The sequence below is a fragment of the Protopterus annectens genome, chromosome 2.part0 (assembly GCF_019279795.1).
Source record: "Protopterus annectens isolate FY-2018-M chromosome 2.part0, PAN1.0, whole genome shotgun sequence".
In the NCBI taxonomy this organism is placed as follows: Eukaryota; Metazoa; Chordata; order Ceratodontiformes; family Protopteridae; genus Protopterus; species Protopterus annectens.
In genome coordinates, this window is record NC_056728.1 from 1,273,916,658 (window position 1) to 1,273,943,746 (window position 27,089).

General features: G+C 41.7%; 1 protein-coding gene across 4 annotated transcripts in view; it reads left to right on the forward strand.

Moving 5' to 3' along the window:
- The window catches only part of LOC122793445 (probable E3 ubiquitin-protein ligase HERC4), a 1,684,714-nt gene that overhangs the window by 1,557,869 nt on the left and 99,756 nt on the right, over positions 1-27,089 (forward strand). For all 4 annotated transcript variants that reach the window (XM_044061446.1, XM_044061448.1, XM_044061445.1 and 1 more), the window contains one exon: positions 2,116-2,182. In XM_044061446.1, coding sequence (XP_043917381.1) covers positions 2,116-2,182 — 67 coding nt within the window. The remainder of the gene's footprint in view (positions 1-2,115; positions 2,183-27,089) is intronic.

The window sequence follows — 27,089 nt, forward strand, 5'->3', positions numbered from 1 at the left end:
GGAAAGACAGGTATGTATCCCAGAGACTACCCCTTATTTGGAACAAAATCCCCATCCATGTGAAGCAGAGTTCTTCCCTAACCCAATTCAAGTTCAACTTGGACAATCGGATGGATAATAGGAAATTCATCCATGGTTTGGTACCTATGTCACTAATGTACAAAGGCAGCCTGTAAATGGTTCATCTTCTAGGCCTCTGCTTTCAATACTTCATCTCTGAAGTCCCTGCTTACACTTACCAAAGGTACCAGAATTTGTCAAAGATTTGGGATGCGTTGCTAGGCTTAAAAAGGTGTCAGTGGTTGTTAGTCTAGTATGTACCTATGAACCTATAAATGCTAGTTGCCATTAAAGACAGCCCTGCGGGGATCTAAAAATATAGATTAATATCACAGAGCATTGCATTACAATGTCCTAGCTGCTCCTATGTTAAGTCTACTCCAACATCAATAACAAGAACAAAGGCAAGGAGGAACCATCCAAGACAATGCAAGTTAAATTTTCTCTGCATCCTACTAGCATCTGTGGGAAAGCAAAATTTCCTAAGAGGACAAAAAACACCTCTTTATCATCATCATCTTCTTCAAATCAATATCAAATGTAAGATCCTCTTGGGGAAAGTGTGAGGAACAGACACCCCCTCATCATCTGATTATCTGTCAGAAAATGAAAGTATTATGTCTAACTGGCTCACTTGCTGTTTCTAGCTAGGAAACTCTTTGTGTCTAAAGAAGCAGAAGTAGAAGCTGAGGAACCTAATGCTACGGGTTCATTAAAGTAGCTTTAGCAGAAACTGACATTTATTTATGCAACTAGTTTCTTGTAACTTAAACATGATGCAGGCTGTAAGCTAACACATCTGTTGCTATACCATTAAAATGGTAATTTTTATTCGGTATTTTATTGTACTTATGCAGAAACATTACAAGTATAATAATATGATGGTACAGTTTTAAAGAAATCAAATATCATCTTCAGAAATTATTTACAATGTATACAGCATGCCTGAAATAAGATGGATACAGGTTATATGCCTTTCAGTTTCTAGAAGAAATAAGTTATTAAAAACAATTTAAACAAGTTATTGCTACACATTTCATGCAAGAGTTTGGTTACTAGAGGTCATATTATATTGGTAAAAATTAATAAGAGCTAACACATTTGTCCATTGATTCTTGTGGATTCTGTGAAATATCCTGCTTGCCTTTATTCTGATCTGTCTTATGGCTGTTTCTTTAAGAGATGACAAGAATTCTTCAATATGAAATGGTGAAGGCATTTTCCATTCTCTGATATGTTTTTCATTGGCTCAGCTAAAATTGTTCATACTAGATAACAACTTTCATTTTTCATTTTATGCTTTTCTGTTGTGTTAAATAGAACTAATACTTTTTGTTAGAGAGAAAGAATTAAACCATAAGGATTAAAAAAAAACTGCAATGTTGTTCCACAAAAGTCATATACAAGGACAGTCATAGAATATAAGTGCCCAGTCTGCATTACACATTTGTCTACATCTCCAGCATTCAACACTCTTGCCTTCACTAAGTTATGCTGTTTTGTTAGGAGTTAAGAAGGCCATATACAGAAATTTCCAAGATGTCCGTTTCTTGTGTACTAAAAGGATATTGCTTGCAGCAACACAGCTTTGATGAAGCAAGTCGCACTGCTCTTTAGTACTGTAGGACAATGAACTACAAGAACTGGGCTTGGGAAGATGCATGCTGGTAACATCTGTAAAGCCATTAGACCATACAGCAGTAGGACAACAGAGACATAAGAGTAAGGCTTTCCTCTATTGTCATAAATAGGAGAGGCAAATGTATTACTAGGCTGTATATGTAACATATTTGTGAGCAGTTGTTTCAGAGTCAGGAAGTCATTTTGGCCCATTGTAGATAAAAGTAATTAAAAAATTATTAAAAGTATGTACTCATCTGTCACTTAGAAAGATCTGCAGAAAAAGTCTTTTGCTAGTGGCATAAGAAAGAATGATACTTGTTTCCTGTTTATTAAGAACTTTAACAAAATGTTTACTTTCACCAAAGTAAACTGACAAAAGGCATTTAAATGCAATAATAACCCAATACTTTTTCATTTCTTTTTGTTCTATAGGTGCCTGCAAGGACTACTTGATGAAGAATATGATGAAGTCATTGATGGGATGATGCTGGATTTTACGGTAAAGTTACAGCACAAATTTCTTTAATTTTTACATCACAAGAGTTTATTGTTTTTTTAAGGGTTTGATTTGTCACATTGCTGTCACATTGGTTAGCAAGAACAAATCTACATATGTAATGCAGTTTCTCCACTGATTAGTCATTACTGCAATCGGTGTACTTTTGTTAAATGTTTTCAGTGGCTTTATTTCTTGTCTCTTAAGTGCTATTTTTCCTTTTTCCCTAGCATATATTCCGCCAAGATGTCCTTGAAAACAGGCAGGATTTTATGTAAAGCAACCAAAAGGAAAACAAGTCGCTGCATTCTATTTTTGTCTTTTCAGTCTTGTTTTCCTGACTAGTCTTCATCAGGCTACTGAGACCCTGCTTGCTATCACATATCTACACCATCAGTAGATACCGATGGAGTGCAGTGAATGCCGGTCGGGATTGCATTTGTGGTCAGAACTGAAGCATTTAGCATTCCATCCATGTGTGGCATAAACAGAAATATAGCTGCTTGTTGCTACAGTTTAAAAGGAAACAAGATTTGTTTTTAAATAATAACAGATGCACTTTAGTGCTGCATATATGGCATAAACCTGCCACAAATGTAACAAGCAATTGCTACTGTTTAAAAGGAAAAAGAGAATTTTTTTATTATAACTATGTATATGTTTGTGACATAAACTAGCAATAGCTTGCTACAAATGTTTTAAGCAGCTGCTACAGTTTAAAATGCAAGAAGAACTATTGATGTTCTTCGTGTTTCACTGTTGCAGTCATTACATTTGGGTTATCCTGCTGGCAGGTTGCCCTCAGTCGGCCTGAATTCCAAAGTCTTGGGTCCTGCGTCGGTTGCTGTCACTTCTTCCCTGACATCAGGTCGTCAGGGGTATAAAAGATGCAGCCAATGCCATTTTATTCAGTCTTTCTTGCCGCGCGGTGCCCGAAGCAGAAGCAGTTTGCAAGTGCCGGTCGGCCGACTCCTGAGATTTTCGTGTTCGAGTTTCAGATCCGAAGTCTTCATTAAAAGCTAAGTACCCCGTTGAGGAAACTTTTTTCTTGCTCCAGACCGATGTCAGAAAAAGTTAATAATTGTATTTCTTGTGGGAAGCAAATACCTCATAAAGACTTCCATTCTTAATGTATTCCTTGCCTAGGCCCTGACCACGACGTTGCTAGCTGTCGGTTTTGTGCTAGATTTAACTAACACACTATTAAGTGTCGGTACGATTTTGCATTAAGCTATTTTGGGCGAAGATTTAATTATACAATGTCGTCGGATAGCCATCCGACTACCGGAGTTCACAAAAAAACGCAAAGAAAAAGAAACACTCAACTAAAAAGATTCTGTACAAGGACTTATCACAGACAAGTTTAAAAAGTGGACGCCTTATCTTTCAACTGGACAAACTTATCAGTATATGCCTTTCCTCCACTGCCTCTCCTCCCCAAGGTACTCCAAAAGGTCAGGCAGGAGAAGCCAAAAATGATTCTGATTGCTCCAAACTGGCCACGCCAGTACTGGTATCCGATCTTAAGGAACTTTTCCCATTGCCCAGCCTTAACCTTACCTCAAATACCTCATCTACTGTCCCAACAAAACAATCAGATTCTGCACAGCCAACTCAGGACCCTAAACCTGGCAGCATGGTGGATAATGTAGCCATACAAACCACACCTCTCAGTAAAGCTGTGATGGATGTTATTTTAGAAGCCATAAGGCCTAGTACTAGAAAATCCTATGCTGGGAAATGGAAAAGATTTTGCGCTTGGAACCAAGCTCAAGGAACTGATACAGCTGTTCCAAATATTCCTCAGATTTTACAATACTTAACTGAGATGCTGGACGAAGGCCTATCTTTTTCATCAATTAAAATCCATGCCCCTGCTATTTCGGCTCATTACAGTACAGAGCCACCATTCTTTTCTCATCCTTTATTAAGGCAGTACCTCAGTGGAGCCAAAAACGTAAGGCCTCCAAGGAGAACGCCAATACCTGCATGGGACTCACCTTACCTCCTTTTGAGCCAGCTGCTACTGCGGATATAAAGTTCTTATCTTGGAAAACAGCTCTGCTCCTAGCAATAACTTCTGCAAGACGAGTTTCAGAGCTACAGGCTCTCATGGCTGTGGAACCCTTTATTGTTTTTTATCCAGACAGGGTCTCAATGAGAACAAACCCTACATTTATGCCTAAGGTAGTATCCAGTGTAGCCCTTAACCAAACAATTCATTTGCCAACTTTTTATCCAAATCCACAGAACAAGGGGGAGAAAATTCTGCATTCTTTGGACGTACACAGACACCTTAGATTCTACTTGGACAAAACTAAAGTTTTCAGAAGAACAGAACAATTACTAGTGGCATATGCCACAGCATCACAAGGAAAAGTTATCTCCAAGCAGACTATTTCAAAATGGATAGGTCACTGCATTCGATTCTGCTACACACAGCATGGCAAACCAGTGCCTAAAGGCATTAGGCCACATTCAACCAGAGCTGCAGCCACTTCTGCAGCCTTTCTCAGAGGAGTACCAACCAAAGACATTTTACAGGCTGCTACTTGGAGTTCAGTGCATACCTTTACAAAACATTACAATCTGCATCTTTACTCTAAATCCAGGGCAGGCTTTGCCACTGCAGTTCTGCAGGGCCTCATAGCCGCTCCTAATGCTGTTTAACTCCAGCCCCCCCCAACCATAGCCTTGGGACTCAACCCAAATGTAATGACTACAGCAGTGAAACACGAAGAACATAGTACATTTGTGTACACTTACCATAAATGTAGATGTTCGAGTGTATTCACTGTTGCAGTCCAGGTTACCCCCCCCCCGCCACCCCCCTTATTTTTGCTGGAACTTATCTTTACTTCTCTAATCTATACAACCTGGGTGGTGTATTTGCTTATAGATGAAGGAAAAGCTTATTTTGGTGCATGTATGTTTTATTTACATAATTTTAGCCTACCCTTTTGGGGGCACCTGACATCTGGGGCAGGAAAAACTGAATAAAATGGCGTTGGCTGCATCTTTTATACCCCTGATGACCTGACGTCAGGGAAGGGACGACAACAACCAAGGCAGGACCCAAGACTTTGGAATTCAGGCCGACTGAGGGCAACCTGCCAGCAGGATAACCCAAATGTAATGACTGCAACAGTGAATACACTCGAACATCTACATTTATGGTAAGTGTAAACAACTGTACTTTTTAGAACTGAAATGCTTCAGGGCTGTTGTGTGTGTGGCATTAACTGTAGCAACTGCTTGCTGCAAATGTATCAAGCACTTATTATTATTACTTATTAATTTATTTATTGATATTTGTTTACCAGGAAAGTCCAACTTGGCAATGACAAGGAGGCCCAGGGAGAAAAGCTAAAAAAATCGTGCTCAGCACTTGATCAGAACTTCTTGTTAGCACTAAATAAGCTACAAATTACTACAGCACTCATCCTTCCTCATTACCTAGAGGAAAACAGTTTTTGTACTTACTTTCCTCACTTGCTTAGAGAAAAACAGCTCTTATACTCACTTTCCTCACTTGTCTAGAGGAAAGTAGTTTTTTATTCAGGCATGTCCAAGGGTCAGCTACCAGTGTTCTCTCCTATCTATGAATATGGGCATCTTGAGGCAATGTAGCAACTGTCTCATGTACACAGACAATCCTCTCCTCCTACCACGCAACACCACAACCTGTGAGAGATGCACTTATCTAGCCAAACTGGAGGTAAAGCTCTCTCCTACCAAGACTGAACTTGACAGTCAAGAGGAGAAGGTAAACACTTGCACCACACCACACTCATCACATACTCCCACTAAACCTACACCACCAAAATCCACACATAGAAACACAAAAACATTCACAGAGGCTCTCAATAATAATCTGCTCAAGCAACAGAGACCTCCAAAGCAGAAATGCAAGCAACCTCCACCCCCCCAACACAACCCAAATGAAACATAGCCCACAGACTCAGTGTGCCAATAAACTACAGCCCATAAGGCAAACCAATGTACCCAACACACTAGTCATAGGTGACTCTATAGCCAGGCATACTGACATCCCACTCACCAGGCTATACAAGGAGAAGGTTACTGTCAGTTGCCTATCGGGTGCGAGGATCCGACACATAACCCACGCACTCAGGTCACTCCACAACAAGTACAAATAGGACTCTGTCATTGTCCATGTTGGTGTGAATGACCTGAGATGTACCTCCTGGGACTACATGAAAAGAGACGTGGAAGAGCTTTCCGATCTTGTAGCCCAGGCAGGTATGACCCTAGCCCTGAGTAGCATCCTGCCATCGCCCAGAATGATACCGCAGTACAAGAACAAAATGATTGACTTCAACAATTGGCTAAGCTTCTGGTGTCATTCTAAGGGGATCCAGTATCTTTCTGCCTGGGACGGCATGGTCGACAGACCACGATGCTTTGCCAGTGATGGCCTGCACCTATCGTGCCTGGGATTCAGGATACTGGCTAAGACTCTTGCCACCCCTATAGTGCCTTTTTAGGCAGGGTTCAAATGACAAATTCACCACTGTAACAGGAACAGGCAATCAAAAACTGAGGGTAATGCTACTCATTGCTAGAAGTCTAAATCTCAAAATGCACTCACTGAAGGCACTCCTTAAAATGGAGAACATCAATATCTGTGCAGTGACTGAGACCTGGTTCAAGGCTCTAGAGAGCACCCCTGCATTACCAGGCTATAACTCACACCTCACTTTTCAGCCATCTAACCTGGACCAGAACAGCAAAGGCGGAGGTGTGTCCATATTCACTAAGGATATCCAGACCTCCAGGCCTGTTGCGCAGCATAATGCATCCGAGGTTATCCAAGTGCAACTAACTCTGGGTAAAACTGCAATCCAAATTGTAGCTTGCTACAGATCCCCCACCATTCCCCTGGATTCCCACTCCTCTTTTCTTGATATACTGGAAAATATTAGGGTTCAACCAAACACCCTACTAATGTGCAATTTCAACTACCCCACCATTAACTGGCAAAACTACTCATGTACCAACTCCTTCACTCAACACTTTCTGGAATTCATAAATTCCAATGCCCTGGATCAGCTAATCCACACTCCCACCAGGGGCAACAATATCCTTGACATAGTCATTACCAACATGAGTGACCAGTGTCCCACACCTGAAATCAACTCCTTGTTGGTCAGATCCGACCATAAGCTAATCACCCTAGATATCCACATCCCGTCCCCACCCACCATTAAGGAAACCATGGTAAAAAATTTCTCCAAAGCCAACTTCATGCTTCTTAAGACAGAAGTTTTGAACTTCATGACACCCATGCAGATGGACAATGCAGTTACGACTGTTGAATCCTACACAAATGCACTCTATAAGCACTTACACGAGTGCATGGATCGTGCTATCCCAAACAGAACCAAGATGCTATCCTCCAAAAATATGAAGCCAATTTGGTGGCCCCCTGCCATAAACAAACTGTACAACAGAAGGAAGAAATTGTTGCAAAAGAGAGTAAAATCCCATGAGTGGAGGAGCTCCCTGGTCAGCCTCAGTAAGAAGCTGAGATCCCTTATAATATCCTCGAAAGCTAGCTACGAAAACAAAATTGCCACTGATTCTAAGGGCAACCACAAAGCATTCTATAGCTATGTCAAGAATCTCAATGGTAACACCCAGATCTGCTCTGAGTTACAACACAACGGCATGAAAATTACAGAACCAACTGATATTGCCAACATTATGGCAGATAGGTTCAGTGCTAACTTTACCCCCCTCTCACCCCCTAAAGGGCCCATATCTATACAGCAAGAATGCAGTGCCCCTGTAATCACATCTATGCAGGTAAAAGCTGCACTCTCTAAAACCAAAAACACAGTGTCCATGGGAATGGACAACATCCCAGGCTGCGTTTTACATGAACTTCAGAATGAACTGGCTCCCCACCTAAGCACCATGTTCAATCATAGTCTCACATCAGGCTTTGTGTCCACTGAATGGCACACAGCAACAGTTACCCCACTCCACAAAGGGGAAGCCACCACTGATCCTGGGAACTATCACCCTGTTAGCCTGACGAGCCTGGTCTGCAAGGCCATGGAACATATCATCATGGAACTCATAAACAAAGCCATTGGTAACCTCCAAACTCTGGACCCCACCCAGTTATGGTTTGTGAAAGGCAAATTATGCCTTCTGAACCTGATAACTTATTTGAGGCAGTCACCAAAGCTGTAGATGAGGGTAAGGTGGTTCACACAGCCTATCTTGACCTCGCCAAGGCTTTCGACACCATCTCCCATTTTGGAATTATAGCTAAACTTACTAAACTAGGTATAAATCCCTATGTCACAAGATGGGTTGCCAACTGGCTCACTGTCAGAACCCACACTGTAAAAGTTGCAGACTCCAAATCTGACTTCAAACCAGTGACAAGTGGAGTACCACAGGGTTCAGTCCTGGGACCTCTCCTGTTTGGTATCTACTTCTCTGAAGTACTGGCTAACACAGAAGGCCTCTGGCTAATGAAGTTCACAGAAGACTGCAAACTAGGAGCCATAGTCGAGTCCCCAAATGATTTGGACATCCTACAGAAGGGCCTCTCTGAGACAGATGCCTGGTGTCAGAGGCATGGCCTCAAGCTCAATGCCAAAAAGTGAATTGTCATCCCCTTTGGTAAAAACTCTGTACCCATGAACTACCACATAAACGGCAGTCTACGTAATGCCGAATGTGTGATAAGAGACCTTGGGACCAAGGTGGACAGTAGTCTCTCCTTTGATAATCACATCACAACAGTAGTCCGGAAATCCTTCTATGTAACACACCTTATCACAAAAGGGTTCTCATCCAGGAAAAAAGAGGTCATTGTTCCCCTGTACTCAGCACTTATTAGACCCATTATAGAGTACAATGCCGCTATTGGAATGTACCTCACAAGACATCTGCAGCAGCTGGAAAGGCCATAGAAGTACCTCACAAAGAGGATTATTAGCCTCAAACAGATGCCCTACACTGACTGTCTCAAAAAACTCCAGCTTTACTCTCTAGCATATCGCCTACTCTGAGGAGATCTCTGCCTAACATATACAGCTATGTTAAACCCACAGCTGTTGGACATGCTACACCTTAATCCCAATCCTCCGAGCTACATGCTCCAGGGACCTAAACCTTGTCACCACAGTAAACAGGACATGCTGGAGGGATAGATTCCTGTCCCAGAGACTTCCTATATTCTGGAACAAGCTACCATCTATGTCAAGCAAAGTTCCTCATTAGCACTCTTCAAGAAAAATCTTGATGAGTGGATAGGAAATAGGAAATACACCCCGGAGATCACTTCTGTGGCTCTTCTCGACAGGGGCACTGGAAATTAACTTTCTTGGGTGGCGTAAGCTACCAAGTTAGAGTATTGAGAGTGTCCTGCAGATTTTGTTTTGGTCTGCGTATGATAAGGAGTTTAGCATTTGATCTTAAGGGACATCATGGGGTGTAATTTTGGAAAATTATAGTAAGAGCTGGGCAGGCTGAAAGGTTGTTTATTATTTTTGCACTGTGAATAATTGGGTATATATAAGATGGTGAGGAAGTTCTAACCAATTTAATTCTTTCAAATGCAATACAGTGGTGTCTTTGACTGGGTTTGCTTACAGTGAAGCATGCAGTCTTGTTATAATATTGCTCAAATTTAATTTTTAGGGAGGTACAAAGGTTTATAATGATGGATGCTCCATATAGAAGTGATAGTATTAGTTAAGTGTTTTTAGAGTTTTTTTTTTCCTCCTGAGTCCCAGGGTAGGACAGGACATTTTTTCTCCTCCAGTTACAGATGGGGGGTGCCAGACTGGGGATGGCACAGGGCATCAGAATAGCTAATCACACCTGGAATAGTACTTTCATAGGCTTAGACAGGTCTCTGAGTACAGTACTGTTTAAATCATCCTAGAATAGTTTCAGGGCTTCAAGGTAAAGTTGAGTCAGTGTACCTCAACATGTAAGCTACACTGAGGTTTCAGATGACCTTATTTTCATGTCAGGTTTGCTATGTAGTGACATCAGGAAGCTAACAGTAACATTCTGTCTCTGTCTCTACAGCTTTCCTTAAAGCCTAAATCACCTCTGGTGGATAGCCAGCTAAAATTCTTCATTTATCTCCTCCCTGCTTCCTAGTAAAGGGAAATGATCTATAAGCACTTAAGTCCTTCTTCTTTCTTCACCTCCCACTAACCAAAGCTGCCTGTCTTCAATCTGAGTGAACTCAAATCATTATCTTTACTGGTACATAGCAAATTGTTGCATCAGAGGTTAAGTCAATAGTAACACTGTAAAAACAATGCAATTTAAGAATTCAGACCATATGATTTATTTCTTATCCTTTGGTTTGCCTGATATCCAGACAACTAAAATCACATTGCATAAACAAAATTAAAATCAGGTCACTCACATTTTCTTTTGGTGTACTGCTGGGGAATGTAATTTTGGTTTCAGATTATGCCTTCTGCAGATATGTTTTCACTCCTCTCTAGTTCATCTGATTTGCCTGACAATAGATTTAGAGCAGTTTAATACAAGTAAATCCATTTGTGCACCCAATTTAGGTTCACCAGAAAGCCAAAATGGATGAATGCATTCATGTTGTCTGCTAGATGAGATATTAATCTGAGAACTCTCTGAGTCAGAGACAGCATTCTGTCGTCTGCTAGATGCAGTTATTTGGGGTGTGAGAAGGGGAGTACTTAGTATTTAGTACTGTACTTTGGAGTACTTTGGAGTACTTAGCATTTTGCATGATAATTTAGACATCATAAAGTTTCCCCACTGCACACAGATCACAGTTGGGAAAGCACTGATTAAGGAAACCTCAAGATGAGAAAACTATGGTGTCACGAAAGGGGATACTGCCAGCCCAGCTATCTGGAATTTTGTAAATAATTATGTGTCATTTGTGAATATCAACATGATTCATATAAGATGCTTGTGTTACAACTGTATTAGAACTGTATGCCATGTGTATATCAAATTAGGTTTATACAGACATGTTTGTTGTAACCACAGTGTACCCTAATGGAATAGAACAGAAATGTACATGCACTATTGTAACTGTTTAGATGTATATTTTAACAGTGGAATCTGGAATACAGAAGGTTAACTTCAGAAATATAATGAAATTAAATTACTTTATGGCTAGGCCATAAAAAGATGTTGTCCTTCATTTTTAGTGCAGCAAAGAATCACAATGTGTAAAACTAGGGAGATTTCTGCATTGTCTTGGAAGTGTGTTATGACTTCTACCATTTGCCAAAGATATGAGGAAAAGCCCTTGTCTATGTATTTTACAGGCAGATACTAAATGCTACCAGCTGCCCATCAATGCTTGTTTTGAGGCCTGGGAACTAGGAATCAGATGAGAAAAAAATGATGTCATTTTGCAAGCTAGCCCAGCAGTAATATTTGAGATATTAATCTGAGAACTCTCTGAGTCAGAGACAGCATTCTGTCGTCTGCTAGATGCAGTCATTTGGGGTGTGAGAAGGGGAGTACTTAGTATTTAGTACTGTACTTTGGAGTGCTTAGCATTTTGCATGATAATTTAGAAATCATAAAGTTTCCCCACTGCACAGAGATCACAGTTGGGCAAGCACTGATTAAGGAGACCTCAAGATGAGAAGAATATGGTGTCACGAAAGGGGATACTGCCAGCCCAGCTATCTGGAATTTTGTAAATAATTATGTGTCATTTGTGAATATCAACATGATTCATATAAGATGCTTGTGTTACAACTGTGTTAGAATTGTATGCCATGTGTATATCAAACTAGGTTTGTACAGATATGTTTGTTGTACCCACAGTGTACCCTAATGGAATAGAACAGAAATGTACATGCACTATTGTAACTGTTTAGATGTATATTTTAACAGTGGAATCTGGAATACAGGAGCTTAACTTCAGAAATATAATGAAATTAAATTACTTTATGGCTAGGCCATAAAAAAGATGTTGTCCTTCATTTTCAGTGCAGCAAAGAATCACAGTGTGTAAAACTAGGGAGCTTTCTGCATTGTCTTGAAAGTGTTTTATGACTTCTACCATTTGCCAAAGATCTGAGGAAAAGCCCTTGTCTATGTATTTTTACAGGCAGATACTAAATGCTACCAGCTGCCATCAATGGTTGTTTTGAGGCCTGGGAACTAGAAGTCAGATGACAAAAAATGATGTCATTCTGCAAGCTAGCCCAGCAGAAATATTTGAGATATTAATCTGAGAACTCTCTGAGTCAGAGACAGCATTCAGTGTTCTGTCTTAGACCTGACAAGATCCATTCACCACACCTCTGCCTTGCTCTGAGTAAGTAAGTCTAGGTAACAGTATAATTCTCTTCGATATAGTCAGGAATATAGCAACTCTTAGTTTAGATTTTTTTACTTATTTATTTGAGACTGTCCTGCAATGTTGTTTTCAATATTTACTGTGATTTTGAACTGTGATGCCACTGTAATTATATACTGAGTATTTTCTTGTTTTTTTATTTATTATTAAATATATTTAAACCTTTCATTGTGGCTGATCTATGTAGAGCTATTTAAGCTCTGAGAGTACTTACATATTTATTTGGTGACACTGTGGGCCACTCCTAACAGCCTTGATCTTGGTCAAACTACCATTTGTATTAATAGTAACATTACACAGTTAGATTGGACACCCTTTGTTAAGGGCCTTAAAGTAGCTGATAAGGGGTTCTGGTGGCAGTGATAACTAGGGGGCATAGCTAGTAAACCTGTGCCAGCCTTTCCCAGGTGTGTGTGTGTGTGTGTGTGTGTGTGTGTGTGTGTGTGTGTGTGTGTGTGTGTGTGTGTGTGTGTGTGTGTGTATGTGTGTAAAACAAACCTCCAAAAGTGTGTGTGCTAGCTACTTGGGCAGGGACACGAAGCACTGGTTGGACAGAGAGAGTGTTGGAGGATTTGGCTTGGAACCCTGGCTAAGGACTTAACTCTATAGCTGTCCCAGTGTAGAGTATTATTGGGGATCTGGACCAAGAGGGAGAAAGCAGCCCTGGACTGATTGTGGTCTTTGTGTGCTCTTAAGTGAAACTGCACTTGATGCAGAGAGCTGCATCTGGAAATACTGTGTACATACCTTGTCATCCTCCCAATGTACATTCCCTACTGGTGCCAGTGGTGAGGATTGAGGCTCCTTGATTACTTGGCCAGTGGTGGGACATCACGTATGGCATTATGCCTTGTTATACTAACTGACAAATGCTCAGGAATTATCCATTAAACATGCATGAGTTATCTTTCTGTCCATAGTCAAAAGTAACAAGGTCCCAGAGAAGTTTGGTATACCAAGAACAAACAACTGGGAGTTAAACTGCATACATTTGGAGCACCAGAAAGACAGCATATAACAAATTACTAACTTCAGCACCAATGCTGAACTCTTAACTTTGTGTTTTCTTAACCACAGATGTGAAATTGGTAGTCTTATTCATAAGATACGAGTCAGTAGTGCATAAATGTTTTGAAATGTTTGTCTTGCAGTTGGTGCACAGGAGTGAAGGCTGTGGGCAGTAGTTCCTGTGGTACAGGGTTTGATTCCCTCACCCTTTATTTAGCGACTGTGTGACCTTGGCCAAGTCACTTAACCAGACATTGCTCCTGTGTCACCCCTGAAAAGGTCCTGTGTGTCCAGTGGGCCTAACTGGTTAATGAATGGGTATTATTATTATTAAACACACTACAGGAATTTGTAATTAACATTACATTTTATTAGCATTGCATCAAGTCAGCGATGCTACATATCAACTTTTTGTTACTCTTCATTCACTGCATCACAATAAATCATTACCTATTAACCTCAAGGACTGTAGGAACCACTTCATGATATTTTTCTCCAGGATTTACTGTGGTTATGTCTGATTCAGGAACCTGGGTGAAAGGGGCATTTGATATCATCAAATTCAGTTTTACCTTGTATTACTCATGATGTGACTATCAGTATCTGTCAACTTTAAATTTGTTCTTCACTGATCTGAAGAAGAAGAGGAAGAAGAAATGCATCCACTTTTAGTTGCCCCCACAAAATATTACCTGAAGTTAAGTCATAACAACCTAAGCTGTCTCTGTTCTCCAGAAAGATGGAGCTCTGAGTTTGACCCAGATGACTTGAGATTGATTAGTGACCCAAGTACTGGAGAAATGAGCTTGAGAGACTGGGAGTTAGCAGCTGACCCCTGATCATCCATTCTGGGGTGAGTGAGGTAGCACAAACCATAGCAGTGATGGTTCATAGGAAACGTTAACAATGTAGTCACATGCTCAGGATATCCAGCAGAGCTTTATGCTATAGTCAGGGCTGACACATGCACAGAAGCAGTGCCTCATCCCAGAACCATCACTGCAATCCCCACCTTGGCAGTTTGCATGGCAGGCTGCTGCGGGAGGGCTTAGGTAATAAACTATAGACATACCCAACAGTGTACATACTACTCTGACTGGCCTTCTTTAGTAGAGAGGTCTATAAGTTTATATTCCTGGGCTTATCCTTTTAGCAGGAATGACACCAGTCCAGGAATGCAATCCACAAGCTTTGGCGCAATAATACAAGGGTATACTTAGCAAAGGTAGAAAATGGTTGGAGTGACACTGGGAAAACAGCATAGAGTAAAATAAACAGTCATAATAAATTTCCACCAGTTCATATAGTTCCTGTGCTCAGTCATCAGATCTCTCCTTTTTGGCATTTACTTCTCAGAATTCAAGGCAAATATTGATAGCTTGTGGCTGAGAAAGTTTGCTGATGACTGTAACCTCAATGCCATCATAAACTCTCCAGTCAAATCCATGGCTTAAAACTAAATGCCAAAAAATACATCATTGTATCCTCCTGCAAGCAATATGTTTCCTGCAACTATCACACTGACAACACTTCCCTGAAAACTGACCCAATAGTGATGGATCTGGGATCTTATGTAGACAATGAGCTGTCATTCAACCATCCTTAATTGACTATTGTTAGGAAGTCCTTCTTTATAGCACAACTTATTAGCAAGGGTATAAAAAGGGATAATTTGTAGGAATGTAAAATATTGTATGATAATCCTAAGAGTCAATCAGAGGAGGTTAGTAAGGATTGGGAAGAGAGACTGGATAAGCAATTCCCAAAGAAACAATGGGCGGGATATATGAATGACTCCCAAATGGCTCAATTTCAAAGTATGAAATGGCTAAATTGCCTAAACACTTAAGGTCAAGACCATATGATCTACAATTCAGTCCATTGAACTGTTCTTACTAATATTATGGTACAGTGGGGAATCAGGGGGTTTGCCCTTTTCCCCATTGTAGTGTGATCTCAGAGTTGGTATATATAATTAACAAGGGAGTGGGACTGCAAGGGGGTGCTTTTTCCCTTACAGAAGCATTGTTTCTGTTGTTTGCTTTTGTTATTTGCATTTTTTGTTGATGGACTGAATTCTCAATCATATGGTCTCTACCATATTGGATTTGACAATTTGGCCATTCAATACTTTGAAATAGATCCTTCCCAAATATGCAACAAAGTCTAGAAGATTAAGGATCTTTGCTTGAAGTGTTTGTATAGTTATTTTTATACCCAAAGCAGACTCCAAATAATTTTTCCTCAGAAAGATTGCAAATGTTGAAGGTGTGATAGGGAAGAAAGAGGTAATTTGGAACATACTTTTTGGGAGTGTAACAAGTTGGCAGACTTTAAAACTCTGCTGAAACAGAACTTATCAGAGAGCACCCCCCATTTTAATTTTCAGCTCTGATCCCTCATATATCATCCTAATCAACATTATAATTTCATCATGGAATGCTAATGCTTCCATTCCCTACTCATAAAATCCCAGTTTACTCTGCTGAATGCTTTCTCTGCATCAAGACCCATTAACAACAGGGGTATTTTCTTACCTTTTGCTTCCCTCTGGATCATCATTGTTCCATTATGTTGTCAAATGTTTGCCTCCCATCCACAAAACCACATTGATCCATATCTATCAATTTTGGCATCACTCTTGCCATTCTTTTAACCATTGTACATATAAACACTTTATAATCATGGTTTAGAATACAAGTGGGTCTAAATGAAGCTGGATCTGATGGGTCTGTACCATCTTTAGGTTTTACAGCCACCTTCGCTTTCTTCCAGGATGTTGGTGCTTCTACTCCTTTTGAAATGCTGCTAAAACACAACCTTCCAGATCTGTATCACTTTCTTCCCTCCTAGTTTCCAAACCTTCACAGGAATACCATGTATTCATGTGGACGTACCATCTCCTCCATAGATTGAGTATACATCCCCATTTTTATTTCATTTCTTCCTATCCCTGTTACTAATTGAACCTCATCTGCCTTGGCATATTTAATTATTCCATAAACATTTCCATTTGTATTTTTTCTTAATTTCCATATTTCTATACAGATTTTCATAAAATTTCTGAAATATTTCTAATACCTCTACAATATATGTGATTATTTTCCTTGTTGTGGCTCCTTAAGCTTGGCAACAACCCTTTCTACTTTCTGTTGCCTGAGCCCTTGTGCTAAAAGTTTTTGTACTCTGAGGTTATTATCAAATAACATCTGCTTAACAGTAATCTTTCTAAACTCATGCATATTACAGAGGTAGTCAATTATTTTCTCTTTAGCAGTCTGCACTTTTACTTCTTGTTGTGTGAGATTCCCTCTATTCTGCAATACTTTAACCTTTGTCAATCCCTCTAAATAATTCTTGTTACTTCTTAACCATATCTCTTTTTCTTTTATTTCCACTATATTTTTAAACTCCACTTTAATTTTATCCCACTCCCAAGCTATATTTTCAGAAGAAATTTCAGTCTTCTCTAATAACTCTGGAATAATTTTCACTGTCTAGTCCTTGAAATACTGTCTTTTTAACACATAGGCTGGGAAGTGCCAATGTCTCATTTTTATTAAACTACCCTGCATTTTTATTTTAGTTATTATTATTGGCTTGTGATCTGAAATAGTTAATGTATTCATATAAAAAGTTTCAATTAAATGCATATGTTCCTGTCAAATTCTGTCTATCCTAGCCCAGATTTTGTAACTTGGAGAACAATATATAAATTCTTTATGAACTCCTATTACTGAATTCACAGCTTCCATTCCAAATATTTTCAGAATTTTCTTCAAAATTCTTCTCTCTTTTATTATATTTTCCCTTATTGGCCCTCCAAATACATTATCACTGTTGCAAATCAAAATCCAGTCCCCACATATAAGTAAAATTCCCTACTGAAAGCTGATTGTTTCTCCCAGAATATTCAAAGCTCTATTGTAGCTGTTTTATGTGGAGTATGAATACATGTCGGTGTAATCCTCCTCCCTTGTCAGTAGCCCCTTAGTACTACAAATCTACCATTATTATCTTTTTTTCCTCTTCTATCACTACTGGCGTTCATGATGCAATTAATATAAGTAGTCCCTTTTTAATTTGTCTCAGATATTCCACGGAATAACCATCCTGAATTCCTCTCTTTATCACATTTAGATGCTCAGTTCTTTCTAAATGTGTTTTGCATAGCATAGATATTTCACTCCGCATTTTTAATATAGCTCAGTATTCTTTCATTTTTGCATGTATCTGTGAGATCATTTGCATTTAACGATAATATGGAAAGTGTCATTATCATAAGAAATTGTTATTCCCACCAGTTATGTATGACAACTTTTTTTTAAATGTATAGATGTTCATCGTGCATACAGCTGCAGTCATAACAGATGGGTTATCCTGCCATCAGGCGGGTCCTCGGTCGGCCGAATTCCAAAGTCTAGGTCCGGCGTCGGTTGTCGTCGCTTCTTCCCTGACGTCAGTGCGGCAGGGGTATAAAAGAGGCAGCTGACGCCATTTTCTTCAGTCTTTCTTGCCGCGTGGTGCCCGAAGCAGAAGCAGTTCGCAAGTGCCGGTCGACCAGCTCCTGAGATTTACGAAAGTATTTCAGCCGAAGTCTTCTTGAAAGCTAAGTACCCCGTTGGGGAAACTTTTCTTGCCTCAGACCGATGTCAGAAAAAGTTAATAATTGCATTTCATGTGGGAAGCAAATACCGCATAAGGATTTCCACTCTTTCTGTATACCTTGCTTAGGCCCAGACCACGACATCTCGGCCTGCCGTTTTTGTGCTAGATTCAACAAGCGCACTATTAAGCATTGGGCGGAGTTTGCCCTTCACTTTTTTGCCAAAAAATTTAATTATATTATGTTGTCGGATACTCCGACTCCAGTTTTGAGCAAAAAACGCAAAAATAAGGACCGACATACGAGGTCCGCGCCATCTACTGAAACCATGCTAAGGCCGACTACCGGTTCTCCGGTTCTCAGCGAGATGCCTACGCAGCCCCTGAGTACCGATGACACTACATTACCGGTGTCTTCAGTACCCGAGGTCGCAGGCTCCTCGGCCCCCATTCCTACTACAGATACCGACGCCACTCCTGGCGGGGAAACTCAGAATTTAGACAGGCCTGCCATTTCTCAAGGGGTCTTCAGGCCTTCCTCCTTCTCTATTAAAGCCTTCACTAAATCTAAAGCAGCCATGAAAACCAAAAAACAGGTTCCTCAGACCCCCTCTCAAGGCACCATGCCTAAAAAGCAGATGCTTAAAATGGCTGAGTATTTGATTACTCTTATCAGGGGTTCTCAACCCCCCTCTGAAAAAAGGCCCAGATTAGAGGAGGACTACCCTTCCTCAGATCAAGCTTCTATTACCTCAGAATTATCTGAGGACCAGGATTATGCCTATTCTCCATTCGAAGACTCTGATGCAGAGGAGTTTATTCCCTCGGTCTCCCCCCCTGAGGACTTCTCTTTTGGGGAAACCCTGCATACATTGAGGGAACACTTTCACTGGGAAGGCCAAGATTACTCAGATTCCAAGAAAAGGCTCAGGGAATTTCTTCTGCTCCCCAGCATAGGCCCCTGGCTATCCCTCCTGTTTTAGATATATTGGATGATGTGTACACAGAAGCCAGCCTTAATCCAGATTCTTTGCCTCCAGCTCCTGTAAAACCAGACAGGTATTACCGGGTTCCTGATTCTCACCAGTTCCTATATAAAAGCCATACTGCTGACCCAGAAACAATTTCACAGGGTCCCAAGGGAATTAAGGCCTCTATTGCTAAAAACCCATTACCTTCAGAGAGAAATTCCAGAGCTTTAGAAAGGTGGGAGAAAAAGGTGTACACCTCGGCCACTTTAACCATGAGGGCATTAAACTGTCAGTTCCATATGTTAAAGTATCAACAGTTTTTGATATCTCAGCTGAAAAACAAGATGACACAACCAGAACAACCAGATTTAAAAGAGTTGCAGGATTTGTTGCATGGTGCAGAGCAAGTGGGTAAACATGCCTTGCAGTGTGGTTTTGATGCTTTAGAGGCCTCATGTAGAGCTGCTGTTACGGGGTCTGTTATACGTAGGCATGCTTGGCTCAAAGAGCAAACATTATCAGATCATAAACAAAGCAGCGGCAAGAGCGTTGAGGCACAGTTAGACGGGATACCATAATAAAAATGTAAAAAGAAATCCAAAATACATATATGGTCCCTCCCCTGCATTAAAAAAAAAAAAATCAAAACAGTTTCAAACATTCCAAATAGGTAGATCCAAATTATAGATAGAGACAACAGACACAACAAAAATAAGATGACTTTATTATTTGATAGTGAGCGCTTTCGCCGACTGGCTTCCTCAGACTCTTAATTATCAGATCATGTCAAAGCTAAATTATTAGATGCATCTCTTCAAAAAGATGTATTATTTGGTGTTAAAGCTGAGGAGGTACTAAAGAAAATGGAGGAAAAAGCGAAATCAATGCAAACAGTGAAAGATTTCCTGCAGGTACAACCTCCACGTTTCAGCAGAAACTGGCCTTCAAAAAATTGATCCTTTCCAGCCACGGACAGACCTCAAAGGGGCAGATACAGACGCTCAAGGGGTAGAGGGCAACCTCAAGGATCTTTCAGAGCCAGACAGTGGCAAGCACCAACCCCAAGAGGTGGAGAAGATAGATCACAGTCTTTTAGAAAACAGACACAATGACTTCCCCCTACACCTGCTAAGCAAAGCTTTAATGGCAGCACCTTTGGGTGGAAAACTGACATTATTCTCAAAAAATTGGCATATTGTTACAAAAGACAAATGGATTCTGGACATTATAGACAGAGGCTACAGATTCCACTTTCATACCCTTCCAAAAATGAGAGGCATGCCAAACCTGCCACAAAATCAAAGGGCAGAGGCACAAAAACAAATTTCAGCTCTCATGGACATGAAAGCAATCCAAGAGGTACCTGCAAAAGAACAAGGTCAAGGGTTTTATTCCAGACTATTCCTGGTACCAAGGAAAGACAAAGATTGGAGACCTATCTTAGACCTATCCATCCTAAACACATATCTACAGGTGCCAAAATTCAAGATGCTCACATTACAGCAGCTTCTTCCCATGCTGGGCAAGGAGTCTTGGCTGGTAACATTGGACCTCAAGGAGGCATACCTGCATGTCCCTATCAGACAAGATTGCAGAAGATACCTCATCTTTCTTGCAGGTTCAACCCATTACCAATTCTCTGCATTGCCCTTTGGCTAATCTACTGTGCCCAGAGTGTTTACAAAATGCCTGGCATCAGTAATCACCTTCTGCAGACTACAAGGGATACAAATCTACCCATATCTGGACGACTGCCTGATCCAAGCGGACAGCAAGGACATACGACTGCAGCACCTGGCATTTGTAATAAAACTGTTGAACTTCCTGGGATACACAGTCAACAAAAAGAAATAAAAACTAATACCCTCTCAGCAAATAATTTTCCTGGGTGCCAGCTTGAATACAACCACCCAGATGGCCTACCTCACGCCAGACAAACAAGGGCAACTGTCTCAATACTTCAGAAAAATGGCAACTTTCACCAGGCTAACTGCAAGGAAAGTCCTGCAGGCTCTGGGATTCATGGCATCTTGCATCCTACTAATCCCATGTGCAAAGCTGCATATGAGGAAACTTCAATGGTACCTAAAAACATTATGGTCCCAACACAGCCACAGCTTGGAAGCAATTATACCACTCATTCCATGCCTTCAAAAGGAATTTTTGTGGTGGGCTCAAGCTTGCCAAAGAAACACAGGTCTTCCTTTCTGTGTACCTCAAGCAACTCAAATCATCACAACAGATGCCTCAGACTACGCCTGGGGAGCACACATGACAGATAAGTGCATTCAGGGAAAATGGACCCGAAAAGAGAAGCACCTTCACATCAACCAAAAGGAAATGCTAACCATGCAAAATGCTATTATGACCTTCAAAGACCTACTGCATCCAGGCCAGCTATTGATAAGGACAGACAACACCACAGTGATGTGGTACATAAACAAACAGGGGGAACTCATTCATACCCCTGTGCAGGCAAGCCATGACCCTATGGAACACAGCACTGGAATTGCAAATTCAACTACAGGCACAATTCCTGCCAGGGAAGGAAAACACACTGGCAGACAACCTAAGCAGAAATATGAAAGATCCTCACGAATGGAAGTTGAATCCTTAAGTTTTCACAAAGATAACTCAGGCTTGGGGACAGCCAGACATAGATCTCTTTGCTACCCACATAAAATTGCCAGTTGAAAAAATTTTGTTCAAGGACCTATCATCCACAGGCCTGGAAAGTGGACGCACTTTCCTTTAATTGGGCAACATTGACAGTCTATGCCTTCCTGCCTCTTCCTCTGCTGCCCAAAGTTCTATTAAAAGCCAGAGCAGAGAGGCCAAAAATGATTCTCATTGCTCCAGACTGGCCAAGACAACACTGGTATCTGCTCCTGAAGAGCCTGACACATTCCCCACCATGGACCCTACCTCTAGTCCCTCTTCTGTCGTCCTAGCACAACTACAAGACCCTTCACAGCCATCTCAAAACCCTAAATCTAGCTGCATGGAGAATTCCTTGATTTCCCAACAGATTCTCCTCTCGAGGAGGTGCAGGATGTCATCTTGGAGGCCAGAAGACCTTCTGCTAGAAAAGCCTACTCCGCCAAATGGAAACGATTTTGTGCCTGGAATCAAGAAAAGGGACAGAATCCTTGGGTAATAAATATACCTCAAATTTTACAGTACCTAGCTGAGATGTTAAACAATGGACTTTCCTTCTCCTCCATCAAGATCCATGCTTCAGCCATTTCTGCACAATACAACACAGATCCTCCTTTATTCTCTCATCCTCTCTTAAGACAGTTCCTCAGAGGGGCAAAGAATATAAAACCCCCAAGGAAACCACCAGTCCCTGCTTGGGACCTCAACTTTGTATTGGAAAAGCTGACCCTTCCTCCCTTCGAGCCAGCTTCTTCAACAGACCTACAATACTTGTCATGGAAAACAGCCTTTCTTCTGGCTATCACCTCAGCATGCAGGGTTTAGGAGCTACAGGCCCTCATGGCTGTGCAACCATTCATCATTTTCCATCAGGACAGAGTTTCCTTATGAACCAACCCTACCTTTATGCCAAAGGTAGTATCCAGTGTAGCTTTGAATCAGACTATCCACTTACCTACCTTTTATCCTAATCCACAAAACAAAGGGGAAAGACTGCTACATTCCTTGGACATTCACAGACAACTTCATTACTATTTGGACAGGACAAAGCCATTCAGGAAATCTGAGCAACTCTTTGTGTCCTATGCTGCAGGTGCTCAAGGAAAGGCTATTTCCAAACAGACAATTTCAAAATGGATAGCCCATTGCATATGCTTTTGTTACTCATTTCATGGAAAAACTGTGCCTGCATGCATCAGATCCCACTCCACTAGAGCCACAGCTACCTCTGCAGCCTTCCTCAGGGGGGTCCCTACCAAGGACATTTTGGAAGCAGCCACCTGGAGTTCAGTGCACACTTTCTCCAAGCACTATCACCTCCCACTATACTCAAAATCTAGAGCGGGCTTTGCCACAGCAGTCCTGCAGGGCATCCTAGCCCCTCCTAGTTCCACTTAGTGCCTACCACCCTTACTTAGCTTTGGGATTCTACCCATCTGTTATGACTGCAGCTGTATGCACGATGAACATAGTACAGTTTTGTACCTACCATAAATATAGATGTTCGAGTGCTCATACAGCTTGTTATATCCTGGGAAATAAGGAGACCACACGGTTTATGGAGTTGTAAGGCCTTTCTTTATTAAGAGCCTCCAGGTGCGCACCCATGCTTCTTCACACAACTTCTGCAAGTCATACATTCACCCGAACCAACAAGTTACCAGAGAATACAGAACCAACAGTACATGCTGAATTCCCCACAGCGCCCCTACAGTAGAACAACCACATTACCAGCCCGAATACTACATTCCTCCCCTTTTAAGCTAAGACACAATGTCCTACATAAGCAAAACTAGGGAACAAGTTCCATAATGCATTTAATCACTTACTTGTAAATAACAGGCTAGTTATTAACTGGTTACCATACAATCTACTATTTGTAGGCTGGTAATCTATACATGCACTTTTGTTAACACTGATAGTCCTTCAAGTAACTAGGTTTAACCAGCACACGCTTAGAACGGCGCAGTGGTACCACCTTAGGTGACTCCGGTGTCACAGTTACCACTTCAGGTATCGGTGTGTCCTTCCCTGGAACGGTTGGATCCTCAGGAACCTCTCCTTCCACATTCCGGCGGTCTCCCTCGATTTGCGATCCTCCTGCCACTGCGAGCCCTGGTTCCGAACTTAACGGTAGTTCCGAGGCCAGCAGTTCCATGGCGTCCTTCTTCTGTTCGCTCCGCAGAATTTGGTCTACATGTCTCCTCACCAAGAAATCTCCATTCAACCTCACCTGGTACGATAATGGACCTGTACTCTTGACAATGAACCCTGGAATCCACTTAGGTCCATAACTGAAATTTCGCGTCATCACTGCATCTCCCTCCAGAAAACTTCTCTCTCTCCGTCGTCGATTATGACATTCTTTTTGCCTCCACTGGGTCCCCTCTACCTTAGCTCGGACATTTGGATACACTAGATCCAACGTGGATCTCAATCTCCGTCCTTGCAACATCTCGGCAGGTGACAAACCCGTGGTAGATTGTGGTGTACGGTAGTTGAATAACACCCTTGATACTTTTGCTGCCAACTTCCTTCTCCAGACTTTTTCATCATGGCTTTAAAAGTCTGAACCGCCCTTTCAGCACAACCATTCGTAGCTGCATGGTAGGGTGCTGAGGTGATGTGTACGATGCCATTTTTTCTCAGAAAACCCTTGAACTCTTCACTCGTGAAACATGAAGCATTATCGGATACAATAGTCTCTGGTAGTCCTTGGCTACTGAAACTCCTCCTCAAGCATTCAATGGTAACGAGGGAAGTGGGTGTCTTGACTTGATAGGCATCCATCCATTTCGAGTGAGCATCCATGATTATCAAAAACATGGCCCCCATGAAAGGTCCTGCATAATCTATATGAAGTCTCTGCCAAGGTCTACTCGGCCACTCCCATGGATGTAGTGGCGCCGCCACCGGCAAGTTGCGATGTTGTTGACATGTTTTACACTCATTCACAACGACTTCAATCTCGTGGTCCAACTTGGGCCACCAAAAATAACTTCGGGCTAAGGCTTTCATTTGGGTAATGCCCACATGACCTTGGTGCAACTGCTGTAACAGTGCCCGTCTTCCTGGGGACGGAATTATCACTCGTGCCCCCCACAATACGCATCCATCTTGCACACTCAGCTCTGTTTTCCTCACCTCATAAGACCGAAAAACTGGATCCGTTTGTTGGACTGGCCAGCCTTGCTGGACCCACTGAAACACTCTAGCAAGCACCGGGTCTTTGTGTGTCCAAACTCTCAGTTCTCTGGCAGACACCAACATGATGTCTTCCATCATCAAAACTCGGTCCTCCGCTTCCTCTTCCTGGAGATGCCCTGGCATTGGCAAACGACTTAGCGCGTCTGCATTACTATGGTGTTTCCCGGGCTTATAAACAATCTCGTATTCATAAGCTCTCAACGTTACAGCCCATCTCTGAATGCAGGGAGAAAATATCTGCGGTACTGCTTTCATCTCGTTGAATAATGACAACAAAGGCTTATGATCGGTGCAAATAGTAAACTTCCTCCCATAGAGGTATTTGTGAAACCGCTTGATTCCAAACATCACAGCCAAACCCTCTTTATCTAACTGGGAATAGTTTGACTCCGCTGGTGTTAAAGTCCGTGACATGAACCCAATTGGTCTCTCTTGTCCATCTGGCATGCGGTGTGCCAACACAGCCCCTAATCCATAGGTTGAGGCATCACATGACAAAATTAAGTCCTTGTGACTATCATAGTGCACCAAAACCTCTGAAGATTGCATTAGTTCCTTTGACTGTTCAAACACTCTGTCCTGTTCCTCTTGCCACGACCACTGAGCCTCCTTCCTTAACAACTTATGTAAAGGAGCTAACAGGGTTGACAGATTTGGCAGGAACCTGTTATAATAGTTGAGTAAGCCTAAATAGGCTTTCAGTTCTGTAACATTTGTGGGTGCTGGCGCCTGTTGAATGGCTTCCACTTTATTTGGCAGGGGGTATAGGCCTGATGCATCCACCTTGTAGCCCAGGAATTCTGCTTCCGTTGCCATGAAAGCACATTTACTCCGCTTCACCCGTAGACCTGCCTCCCGCAGTCATCTCAGCACCTCATTCAGCGTCTCCAGATGCTCTCGAATGTTCCTACCCATCAACAGCTTTCCAGCCACGGACAGACCTCAAAGGGGCAGATACAGACGCTCAAGGGGTAGAGGGCAACCTCAAGGATCTTTCAGAGCCAGACAGTGGAAAGCACCAACCCCAAGAGGTGGAGAAGATAGATCACAGTCTTTTAGAAAACAGACACAATGACTTCCCCCTACACCTGCTAAGCAAAGCTTTAATGGCAGCACCTTTGGGCGGAAAACTGACATTATTCTCAAAAAATTGGCATATTGTTACAAAAGACAAATGGATTCTGGACATTATAGACAGAGGCTACAGATTCCACTTTCACACCCTTCCAAAACTGCCACAAAATCAAAGGGCAGAGGCACAAAAACAAATTTCAGCTCTCATGGACATGAAAGCAATCCAAGAGGTACCTGCAAAAGAACAAGGTCAAGGGTTTTATTCCAGACTATTCCTGGTACCAAGGAAAGACAAAGATTGGAGACCTATCTTAGACCTATCCATCCTAAACACATATCTACAGGTGCCAAAATTCAAGATGCTCACATTACAGCAGCTTCTTCCATGCTGGGCAAGGAGTCTTGGCTGGTAACATTGGACCTCAAGGAGGCATACCTGCATGTCCCTATCAGACAAGATTGCAGAAGATACCTCATCTTTCTTGCAGGTTCAACCCATTACCAATTCTCTGCATTGCCCTTTGGCTAATCTACTGCGCCCAGAGTGTTTACAAAATGCCTGGCATCAGTAATCGCCTTCTGCAGACTACAAGGGATACAAATCTACCCATATCTGGACGACTGCCTGATCCAAGCGGACAGCAAGGACATACGACTGCAGCACCTGGCATTTGTAATAAAACTGTTGAACTTCCTGGGATACACAGTCAACAAAAAGAAATAAAAACTAATACCCTCTCAGCAAATAATTTTCCTGGGTGCCAGCTTGAATACAACCACCCAGATGGCCTACCTCTCGCCAGACAAACAAGGGCAACTGTCTCAATACTTCAGAAAAATGGCAACTTTCACCAGGCTAACTGCAAGGAAAGTCCTGCAGGCTCTGGGATTCATGGCATCTTGCATCCTACTAATCCCATGTGCAAAGCTGCATATGAGGAAACTTCAATGGTACCTAAAAACCTTATGGTCCCAACACAGCCACAGCTTGGAAGCAATTATACCACTCATTCCA